The 12,248-nt window shown below is 40.4% G+C and overlaps 1 protein-coding gene across 1 annotated transcript in view; it reads left to right on the top strand.

Annotated features, from left to right (window-relative positions):
* Nucleotides 1–12,248, top strand: part of LOC139755932 (carbonic anhydrase-related protein 10-like) — a 412,551-nt gene that overhangs the window by 310,900 nt on the left and 89,403 nt on the right. The window contains exon 4 of the mRNA XM_071674706.1: nucleotides 9,594–9,730. Coding sequence (XP_071530807.1) covers nucleotides 9,594–9,730 — 137 coding nt within the window. The remainder of the gene's footprint in view (nucleotides 1–9,593; nucleotides 9,731–12,248) is intronic.

The raw sequence follows: 12,248 nt of genomic DNA, 5'->3' as shown, positions 1-12,248 counted from the left end.
ATTCTTTTTTCCTGTGGGAGAAAACGGGGCGTTGGACGAATACTTCTTAAGGGAGAAAGATCAACGCTTTCGACTACTTACATCATCTTCTAACATCAGCGGCCACAAACGTACGACCACTTACATCATCTTCTAACATCAGCGGCCACAAACGTACGACCACTTACATCATCTTCTAACATCAGCGGCCACAAACGTACGACCACTTACATCAACTTCGAACATCAGCGGCCAAACGTACGACTACTTACATCATCTTCTAACATCACCTGCCAAACGTACGACCACTTACATCATCTTCTAACATCACCTGCCAAACGTACGACCACTTACATCATCTTCTAACATCAGCGGCCACAAACGTACGACCACTTACATCATCATCTGGCCTCAGCGGCCAAACGTACGACCACTTACATCATCTTCTGGCCTCAGCGGCCAAACGTACGACCACTTACATCATCTTCTAACATCACCAGCCAAACGTACGACCACATACATCATCTTCTAACATCAGCTGTCAAACGTATCAGCTTATCCAAATATCTACCTCTACTTTCCTATCTACCTTAATGCTCAAGGTAGAATAGAACTAACGATTCATCACCGGGTACGAATCATATTTCATCGTTGATATAAAGAAATTACGAATTGAATTACATGAACAAAGAAAAGAAATATTTATAAAAAAAGGAAGCGAGCTCACACTATTCATTCAACCCCAGCGAAGTGACAGACACACACACACACACACACACACACACACACACAGAACACGACCCAATTTTCCTCCTAATTCTACTTAGGAATGAGACATCAATGACGCAGTTGGGCATAATTGATGAGGGGAGGAGGGAGGTGGTTGGTTGGAGGCGGAAATGAAGGGAGACAAAATTTATATATACATCAATGTTTATTCTCGGTGCCAAACACACCCACACACACACACACGTAGCATTTTCTAACCCCGCGCTATAAGTTACCCGTAATAGACAATTAGGATGCAAATTGCACAATAACAATAGGGGGGGAGAGGAGAGGGAAGAGGGGAGGGAGAGGGAAGAGGGGAAGGGAGGGGAAAGGGGTGATCATGTGCTTTAACCTCCGCAGTCCATCGGCCACAGCAGCACACACACACACACACACACACACACACACACACACACCACACTAAACAAAGGGGAGTGACTAGCCACTTGTGCTCCCTGTGTGTATAGAGTGACGTTAAGTGACGATATACCCACGATATACACAGAGGTTATGTCATTATATACTGACGATATACACTGAGGCTACGTCCTCATATAATGAAGATATACACAGAGGTTATGTCCTTATATACTGACTATATACACTGAGGCTACGTCCTCATATAATGAAGATATACACAGAGGTTATGTCATTATATACTGACGAAAAACAGTTGAGATAGATTCTAATATAATAATATATAAACATATGATCTTATAACTGATGACAGGTTCTTACATACTAATAATAAGTTCTTTTACAAAGACGATAGACACTGACGGTATGTCCTTATATGACGACGATAAGCAGTGACGATAGGCGATTATGTAATGATATACACAGACGATAGGCTCTTATATGATGCCAATATACAGTGATGATAGGTTCTTGTATAGTAACGATATACAGTAACGATATATTATATTGACATTATACGATGACAATAAGGCCTTATATAATGATACAAGGTGAAGATATTTTCTTACATACTGGTGATATATAGTGATAAGTCTTCAAATACTCACGATATAGCGACAATAAGTCTTCATATATTGACGATATAGCGACAATAAGTCTTCATATATTGACGATATAGCGACAATAAGTCTTCATATATTGACGATATAGCGACAATAAGTCTTCATATATTGACGATATAGCGACAATAAGTCTTCATATATTGACGATATAGCGACAATAAGTCTTCATATACTGACGATATAGCGACAATAAGTCTTCATATATTGACGATATAGCGACAATAAGTCTTCATATATTGACGATATAGCGACAATAACTCTCACAATCTTGATGTACAGTGACGTTAATGATCTGTATACTGACATTATACACTGGTGATAAGTCCTCATATACTGACGATATACATCGACTATAATTCCTCATGTAATGATGGTATACATCAATGTCAAATGCTCATACGACGACGATATACATGAATGATAATTTACACACACACACACTGACAATATACACCGATATCAAGTCCTCATACACTGACGATATACACTAATAAGTCCTCATACACTGGACGATATACACTAATAAGTCCTCATACACTGGACGATATACACTGATGATAAGTCCTCATACACTGATGATATACGCCGATGATAAGCCCTCGCACACTGACTATATGTAGTGATAAGTCCTCATACACTGACGATATACACTAGTGGAAATCCTATTACAATGATATACACTGAAGAAATGTCTTCTCATACTCACAATATACAACTACAACATACCATCTTATTTTGTGAGTATACCGAATGCAATGAGGTTGTTAGACCAAATCTACGACCCCAGGTGTGTATGCTGTTAGATTTGATGACAAATGACTACCAATTTGTCCATATTTTAGTTCCTTGCAAACCACACATCAAACCATGTACTCTAATTGTAATTACAGTACAAGTACTTATCATCTTTATATTTCATGTCTTTTGTCTTGAATGGACTACAAATGGACAGACTTTCACTGAAGATCACTTGACTTATATACATCTAAATAAATTCAGACAAATCCTACGAACTTTCACTGAAGACTTATATATATCTATATATACATCTATATAAATTCAGACAAAGCCTACGAAGGAATCTAAAAGTGGTCTCAAGTACCAGAACACAACACGTATCTAATTCAGCTCCAGCGGTGTATACCACAACCACCATCAGTGAACTCTGGGATTTCTGTAATGTCATTATGATCAAATTACAGTTTACTGTTGATACAGCAGAGATACGTGGTTTTTATCCTCGTATTTTACGGTGCTCAGAGTATAAAATTAAAGCTCATGTCTATATATTTTTTTTGGTTAAGTGCTTATATACATCTATATAAATTGCCTTCAGGTCTGGTGTTTAATGGAACGGTTCCCGATTTAGGAGAGGTATCATAAACTCTTTGCCTGACAACACAAATGTGGTGTTCAGTGGTATGAATAAAACTTGGTGGAAGGATGAGTGCCTTTGATCAGAGGTGTGTGTGTGTGTGTGTGTGTGTGTGTGTGTGTGTGTGTGTGTGTGGTCTGTGTCTGTCTGTCTGTACACAAACACAGGAATAAAGACATGATACATACATATATATTCTTTCTTCTTTCAAACTATTCGTCATTTCCCGCATTAGCGAGGTAGCGTTAAGAACAGAGGACTAGGCCTTTGAGGGAATATCCTCACCTGGCCCTCTTCTCTGTCCCTTCTTTTGGAAAACTAAAAAAAAAAAAAAAAAAGAAAAAAAAAGATTAAGAGACGGGTCAACACATGTGTAAAACTTCCGTCCGTAACCAACACACACACACACACACACACACACACACACACACACACTCCTGAAAAGCGTCCTTGGTCACAAGAAGACTATTTGCCCCCAAACGCCAGTGAGAGAAGCTGTGAGTAAAGGAGAAGAAACGACATGAAAGGACGTCGACCTTGGACTCAAGACAAACTATATTTACACTGACTTACAATTTACTTCTATATTTACACTGACGTACAATTTACTTCTATATTTACACTGACGTACAATTTACTTCTATATTTACACTGACTTACAATTTACTTCTATATTTACACTGACTTACAATTTACTTCATCCACTGCAATATCTAATATGACCCAGCTTTCCTGCTTCTCATTTGCATCTGACTCGACTTTCTGTTCAGGAACTGTTGGAATGAGAGCTGGATGTTATTCCATGTGTGGCGAGGTGGCGATGGGAATGAATAAAGGCAGACAGTGTGAATTGTGTGCATGTGTATATATGTATGTGCCTGTGTGTGTATATATATGTGTACATTGAGATGTATGGGTATGTATATTTGCGTGTGTGGACGTGTATGTATACACACGTGTATGGGGGTGGGTTGGGCCATTTCTTTCGTCTGTTTCCTTGCGCTACCTCGCAAACGCGGGAGACAGCGACAAAGCAAAATAAATGAATGAATAAAAAAAAAATATATATATATATATATATATATATATATATATATATATATATATATATATATATATATATTACACTTTCAAAATTGCACGATGGCAAAAATGCCACCATCCACAGACAATATGATAGTGAAGAAGTCATCATCCGTACCATATGATAGTGAGGACTTCACCATCCACACACCACACGATGGTGAGGACTTCATCACCCAAACACCAGATGATGGTGATGATGTCATCATCTACACACATGATGGTGAAAACGTCATCATCCACACATACCACGGTGGGTATGTCATCATCCAAACATACCACGGTGGGTATGTCATCATCCAAACATACCCCGGTGGGTATGTCATCATCCATACACCATTTGATGGTGAGGATTTCCTCATCTACGCATCCAAGGACAATGTAAGAGATAATGAATTATCTATCCTACACTATCAGAACAATAAGAAGGCAAAAAGCTGTATAACAGCAATAATTGATAGAGAAACTGGGATAGAAATTGGGTGGCATCATGACGCTATTAGATGTAAATTGGGAAATGTGGGCGACTCCTTTCCACTTGTATTATAAGAAGATGGACACCTGCAAGACTAAGAAGATGAAAGAAGATATGGAAGAGCATATGAAAGAACAGAAAGTATATGGGTAGGTTAATGATGCAAAACGAGAAGTCGAAGCAAATGTGTGGATCTGGAGACATCACAGTAAAAATGAAAGGACACAAAAGAATCGAAAAGAAAAAGGGAAAGAAGAAGAAGAAGAAGATAAAGGGAAGAAGAGAAGAAAATAAGATTTATTGAAGGTCAATAAAATCGAAGAAAAAAAACAAGAAAAAAAAGATAAACTGTCGATTATAGTGAACGTGTTTACTACCGGAGAGAGATTCGAAGGCAGAGCGAACCTTCACCCGTATGGCCTCAAGAGGATGTAGCTCCTTCAACCAGTCGACCAGACAGCCAGCCAGCCTGCCAGTCAACCAGTTAGCAAACAGCCAAGAGCAGATAGACACTGTGCCAGTCATCCAATTGTTCAACAGCCAAGACGATATCCAGCCTGACAGTCAAACAGTTAGCCAACAAGCAGCCAATTTCCCAGTCAACCAATTAGACAACAGCTAAACACAGACAGTCAACCATCTGGTCAACCAGTTAGCCAACAGCCAAGAAGGGACATCCAGGCGTCCTGTCAACCTCTTACCTAATAGCCAAAGGGCCACTGGATTAGTCAGATCACTACGTAACCAATCAGACGAGAGATTAGCTAGGAGGGAGACTGTATCTTGTCGCCATTGTAATTGCACAAGTCAGTGCTATCAGCCCAATCCTCTCTCTCTCTCTCTCTCTCTCTCTCTCTCTCTCTCTCTCTCTCTCTCTCTCTCTCTCTCTCTCTCTCTCGTGAGTGAGTGAGTGAGTGAGTGAGTGCCGTTCCTATGGCAGTACAATAAACCAAGAGGATCAGATAGCTATCGTTACTGTCACAGCCATGTCGTCACTGCTATCGTATTCAACCACCACCACCTCCTCCAAGTCGATTGTTTATATTTCCGACGATATTGACCCTGGCATCGATAGAAGCGCCTTCCACTGCCGATAACCAATGCGCCATATTCTGCCGATCCTAAACAACGTTTGCATTGCATTATCGACTGAACGATTCAAAAACGTGATTGCATTATAAAGGTATACAACACCAAATGCAGCTGGTGGACATGCAAGGAGAAAACTACGTATTTTATTGACTAGAAAATGTCTTTGATAACTTATCGACATTTAAGAAACTTATTTCTTCTTAGAAATAAAACAGATCGTGAATGAAAAAGAATAAAAGGCTCTTGAATTTCTTTTTTTAGGGGTGAAAAGAAGGGAATGTGATTATTTAAATGAAGGGAGCGTGAGGAAGCTCTCGACCTGAAAACTAAAACAAAGGGAGAGAGAGCAAACACACCAGGGCTCCCTTGTCCCTCACTCCCTCCCTGCCTGCCATCTCTTGGTAGTCTTTCCTCCCTACCTTCTCCCCAGCCTCACCCTCAGGGTCTGTTCTACTCCCTCCCCCACCGCACGACTACGCCCCAGACCTGATCACCCCAGGAGGGACCATCTACTCTACATCCTCCAACACTGACCATTCTCTCTCCGTCTCTTGTGTCTCTCTCACCACAATCACCACCACTACGTTGGATGACAGGACACAGCAATTCAGTTTCTTTGCATATTCTCTTTCTTCTTGTCTGCTCCGACACTGAACTTTCCAATTTATGTTCACCAAAAACACACACACACACACACACACACACACACACACACACACAGTGCATGTGTCTAGCCTGCGTCTCCCTCACTGGCACTCGACTTCTGTCCACCCACGACCCACTGAAAGTGAGGTCGAGGGAGTAAAAAAATAAGGGCGTAGAGTGGGTCGCATACAACAGCAGCTGCATGAAAAGAGCATAACCTGTTTAGGACTTCCTGGGAATAGAGCTTGACGCTGTATACACGGATAAGAGCTTCCTAGGAATACAAGACAAGAGAAGAGATGAATATTTTCTTGTGTGTGTGTATATGTGTGTGTGTATGTGTGTGGGTGTGTGTATGTACGTGTATGCCTGTGTATGTATCAACTCAACTATCTACAGTGCAATTAATCATTTTCCTATCCTGTCATAAACACTTATCTCACACAACGTATATAAAATAATTCATGAATATATCTACGTGGGATTTAATGATCCTCAACTGACAGGTGTCAATCAGCTATTTATCATTTTCTAAATTCATTAGAAACTTACATAACACTGAAGTAGCAATGTATGTCCATATTCTAAACTCATTAGAAACTTACACAACACAGAGATAGTCATGTCCATATCATTTTCTAAACTCATTACACAACACTGAAGGCCTCGATGTAGACTGTTGGTGTTCATGTTCATTTCACATCAGACCAGATAACAGTAATGTACTTTCACATAAGAGAGAACTTAATCACTCTTAACAGAAGCATATATATATATATATATATATATATATATATATATATATATATATATATATATATATATATATATATATCAAAATATATTTTTTTTTTTCAATTTTCCAAAAGAAGGAACAGAGAATTGGGCCAGGTGAGGGTATTCCCTCAAAGGCCCAGTCCTCTGTTCTTAACGCTACCTCTCTAATGCGGGAAATGGCGAATAGTTTGAAAGAAAAAGAAAGATATATATATATATATATATATATATATATATATATATATATATATATATATTTTGATACCTGCTTCTTTCCCTATACGTCGAAGCTTTGGAAATCTCTACCATCTAATGTCTTTTTTTCACTATGACCTGGCACATTTCAAAAGACGGGACATTCACGTCCTCTAAAATTCTTATATACTTTCCCTTGTCTTTTCTTTTTTCCTTTTCATAATCCTCTCCATATTTCACAGAAGGTCCGGCCTTGATGTAGATTTTCCTCAGTGACTGGAGCCTTCAGCATTAAAATAGAAAAATATGATGATATAACCTTTGGATATGATGACATGACCTCTGACACGACCCTTTAAGGATTCAAGTCAAAGGAATGACCACAGAGTCCCCACGAGACGTACCGTCGAGCTAAAATGGGGTCATACAATCGTTACTCAAGGGCCATCATTCCAAGCTTGTAAGATGACAAACTCGTGTCTTTAAGACGGAGCTGAACACATGGACTTCAAGCACAAGGACTATAATACATTTATCATCGAATTCATTAGGTACGAAATTACCTACACGTGAAGTTTCTCAATACGAGCCAAAACAACTTGGAAGACATTGTGATGATGGATGTGAAAGTTAGTTTGACAAAGTGAACAAGATCCTAGAAAACTGTGTGAGGAAACATTCATATGAGTAATTGTGTGTTTGTTGAGACCAAAGGAAGTCTGCTTAGCATAGCTTGATGATGTATGTATCTGAAAGGAATATTTCTCATTTCACAGGAAATGAAAACTGGAAAATATTACCGAGAATGCGTCAGTGTATATATAATGTTTTATTATGCTCTGTCGCAGTCTCTCGCAATAGCGAGGTAGCCCAAGCAAACAGACGAAAGTATATATATATATATATATATATATATATATATATATATATATATATATATATATATATATATATATATATATATATATATGTTTTATCCCTGGGGATAGGGGAGGAAGAATACTTCCCACATATTCCCTGCGTGTCGTAGAATGCGACTAAAAGGGAAGGGAGCGGTGGGTTGGAAATCCTCCCCTCTCGTTTTTTTTTAATTTTCCAAAAGAAGGAACAGAGAAGGGGGCCAGGTGAGGATATTCCCTCAAAGGCCCAGTCCTCTGTTCTTAACGCTACCTTGCTAATGCGGGAGATGGCGAATAGTATGAAAGAAAGATAGATATATATATATATATATATATATATATATATATATATATATATATATATATATATATATATATATATATATATATATCGTTTTGAAGCTATCAAAAAAAAAAAATGCTTCCTTTCAGCTGTATTTTTGTTGGCGATATAAGTCATCTTTTGGCTATTCTACAATCAATGGTCATAGTACAGTATAAGCTACCAGTATAAGCTACATGTTTAATCGTACTTATTATGTACTTTGCTAATGTAATCAAGGTTATTCATTCTTCCAGATACAAGTAACCCCCTACACTACACAATTACAACCAATTTCTGCACATCAAGATAATCAGCTTTTATATTCCCTTCTAAAGGAGTACACTGCTCATGTTATGCTACTCGAGACTGAATATAGATTAATATTTGCTTGCCTAGATGATTAATACTCAACCCAATTTAAGGAACGTAATTTCCACTTGTCTACCTAAAGTAATACCATTGAATTAGGCTTTACCAAGATAATTTGGCTTCACCAAGATAATTTGGCTTTACCAAGATAATTAGGCTTTACCAAGATAATTAGGCTTTACCAAGATAATTAGGCTTTACCAACTTAATTTAGATTTACCAAGATAATTTAGATTTACCAACATAATTTGGCTTTACCAAGATAATTTGGCTTTACCAAGATAATTTGGCTTTACCTACATAATTTGGCTTTACCAACATAATTTGGCTTTACCAACATAATTTAGATTTACCAAGATAATTTAGATTTACCAAAATAATTTAGATTTACCAAAATAATTTAGCTTTACCTTCATATAGAATTTGCCCCACAACTAAGATTAGACTATTGTCCCCTCACTTGCCTACGTAAAGTAGTTACAATGTTAAGACATTTGACTCATATGAGAGTCCATTTTGAAGAGGTTGAAGCTGTGATGACTAAGTGTGTTGTGTCTGTGCTGGGCAGGACCCGAGTTCTGGGGGGTGATCAACCCAGCCTGGGCCATGTGTTCCGAGGGCAGGCGACAGTCGCCCATCAACCTGGACCCCAGGACGCTTCTGCATGACCCTAACCTCACACCCATAACATTGGACAAGACCCAGGTACGTTCCTCACATTGTTGTCTCCTCCTGACGTGTGTGGTGCTGGGGAGGGGCGGGGGGGGGGCCTGCTGCTGACACTTCTGACGTGTGGTGATGCTGACGATGGGCCACTGACATCCCTGCATGACCCTAACCTCACACCCATAACATTGGACAAGACCCAGGTACGTTCCTCACATTGTTGTCTCCTCCTGACGTGTGTGGTGCTGGGGAGGGGCGGGGGGGGGGCCTGCTGCTGACACTTCTGACGTGTGGTGATGCTGACGATGGGCCACTGACATCCCTGCATGACCCTAACCTCACACCCATAACACTGGACAAGACCCAGGTACGTTCCTCACATTGTTGTCTCCTCCTGACGTGTCTGGTGCTAGTGCTGACGCTGGGGGGGCCTGCTGCTGACACGTCTGACGTGTGGTGGTGCTGACGATGGGCCACTGACATCCCTGCATGACCCTAACCTCACACCCATAACATTGGACAAGACCCAGGTACGTTCCTCACATTGTTGTCTCCTCCTGACGTGTGGGGTGCTGGGGAGGGGCGGGGGGGCTGCTGCTGACACTTCTGACGTGTGGTGGTGCTGACGATGGGCCACTGACATCCCTGCATGACCCTAACCTCACACCCATAACACTGGACAAGACCCAGGTACGTTCCTCACATTGTTGTCTCCTCCTGACGTGTCTGGTGCTAGTGCTGACGCTGGGGGGGCCTGCTGCTGACACGTCTGACGTGTGGTGGTGCTGACGTTGGGTCACTGATAATGCTTATCAACCATTTTATGCAAAACCATGACCATATATTTCACAGGTTTTCCCACACTGCATTAAGAAGAAAAGTTTTTTTCTCTTCACATTTCAACATCCTTATGACCATGCCTTTATGATGCATGTAAGACTTTCCACTTGAAGGGCTTTCATCCTTGACTGAAGCTATATATATATATCCCTGGGGATAGGGGAGAAAGAATACTTCCCACGTATTCCCTGCGTGTCGTAGAAGGCGACTAAAAGGGAAGGGAGCGGGGGGGCTGGCTGGAAATCCTCCCCTCCCGTTTATAATTTTCCAAAAGAAGGAACAGAGAAGGGGGCCAAGTGAGGATATACCTTCAAAGGCTCACTCCTCAGTTCTTAACGCCACCTCGCTAACGCGGGATAAGGCGAAATTGTATGAAAAGTATATATATATATATATATATATATATATATATATATATATATATTCCTAAGAGTCCACGGGGAAAATGAAACACGAAAAGTTCCCAAGTGCTCTTTCGTGTAATAATCCCATCATCAGGGGAGACACAATAGAGAAATATAACAGTCAGTTGATATACATCGAAGAGACGAAGCTAGGACGCCAATCACATGTTTACCAAATGGCGTCCTAGCTTCGTCTCTTCGATGTATATCAACTGACTTATATTTCTCTCTTGTGTCTCCCCTGATGATGGGATTATTACTCGAAAGTGCACTTGGGAACTTTTCGTGCTTCATTTTCCCCGTGGACTCATAGGAATATCTTGATCACGCGCAAAATTGCGATCCTTTCCAATATATATATTTGTATTACAATGCACATGGACGTTGGCGGTGACCTTATCTTGATCTGTAACTCAACTATTTCATCCCAGAATCCCTCCCACATCTCCATCAACACCTGACCTATGTCGACCCTTTAAGTCTCTCATGCAAACCTCACGTCTCTATCCTACGGCGACCTTTGTTCGCCGGTGTTACCGGACTCCCCCTGCCTGTGGTAACACCGCCGGCCAGACGTTACCTTGGACGAGGCCGAGGTAATCGTTAGTGGACGGAGACGAGTGTAGACTCATGTAAGACCTACCAACAAGCCATAAGGAGCCCACCTTACTTTACTACTTTACGTGGGTTGAAGAGCCTCGTCGCTACAAGGACAGTATAACACGTAGTCTTGGGGTTGCCTAACGAACAGACCCTGACCGACTCCAAAATATCCTTGTGGCAACATCTGGTGGTCGATATCTCCCACCATCAAAACATATAAATGGTGTGCTTTCACGTTTCTCTTTAAAAGGTTTGAGTTCCCCTTGATCCTCAGAGTGACTACGTGTTGCAGATGACCTATGACTAAAACCCTACGACCCTGGACATTTAACTTTCAAGTTATGATCTGGAAAAAAAAAAAAAAAACGAAAGGCGAGGGAGTGAGGGAGGGGGGGGCGATATTTTTTAACGTTTCCTGACATGAAAAGATTTTGGTTGGTTTTACAGGAATACATGCAGGGCTTTACGGTATGGGGATACAGTCATGAATAGAAAAATGTCTTTTTATATTACTGTATATGCGTAGGCCTGCACGTGCGTGTGTGTGTGTGTGTAATTACCTATTACACACACACTGTACAGGAAAGGAGTTTCACACTAGTTTATGTGTGTGTGTGTGTGTGTGTGTGTGTGTGTGCGTGTGTGTGTGTGTGTTTAATTACCCATTACACACACACACTGTACAGGGGAGGAGTTTTACACTAGTTTGT

Source organism: Panulirus ornatus, chromosome 20 (assembly GCF_036320965.1).
Source record: "Panulirus ornatus isolate Po-2019 chromosome 20, ASM3632096v1, whole genome shotgun sequence".
Classification (NCBI taxonomy): Eukaryota; Metazoa; Arthropoda; class Malacostraca; order Decapoda; family Palinuridae; genus Panulirus; species Panulirus ornatus.
This window is presented reverse-complemented; position numbering and strand designations above follow the sequence as displayed.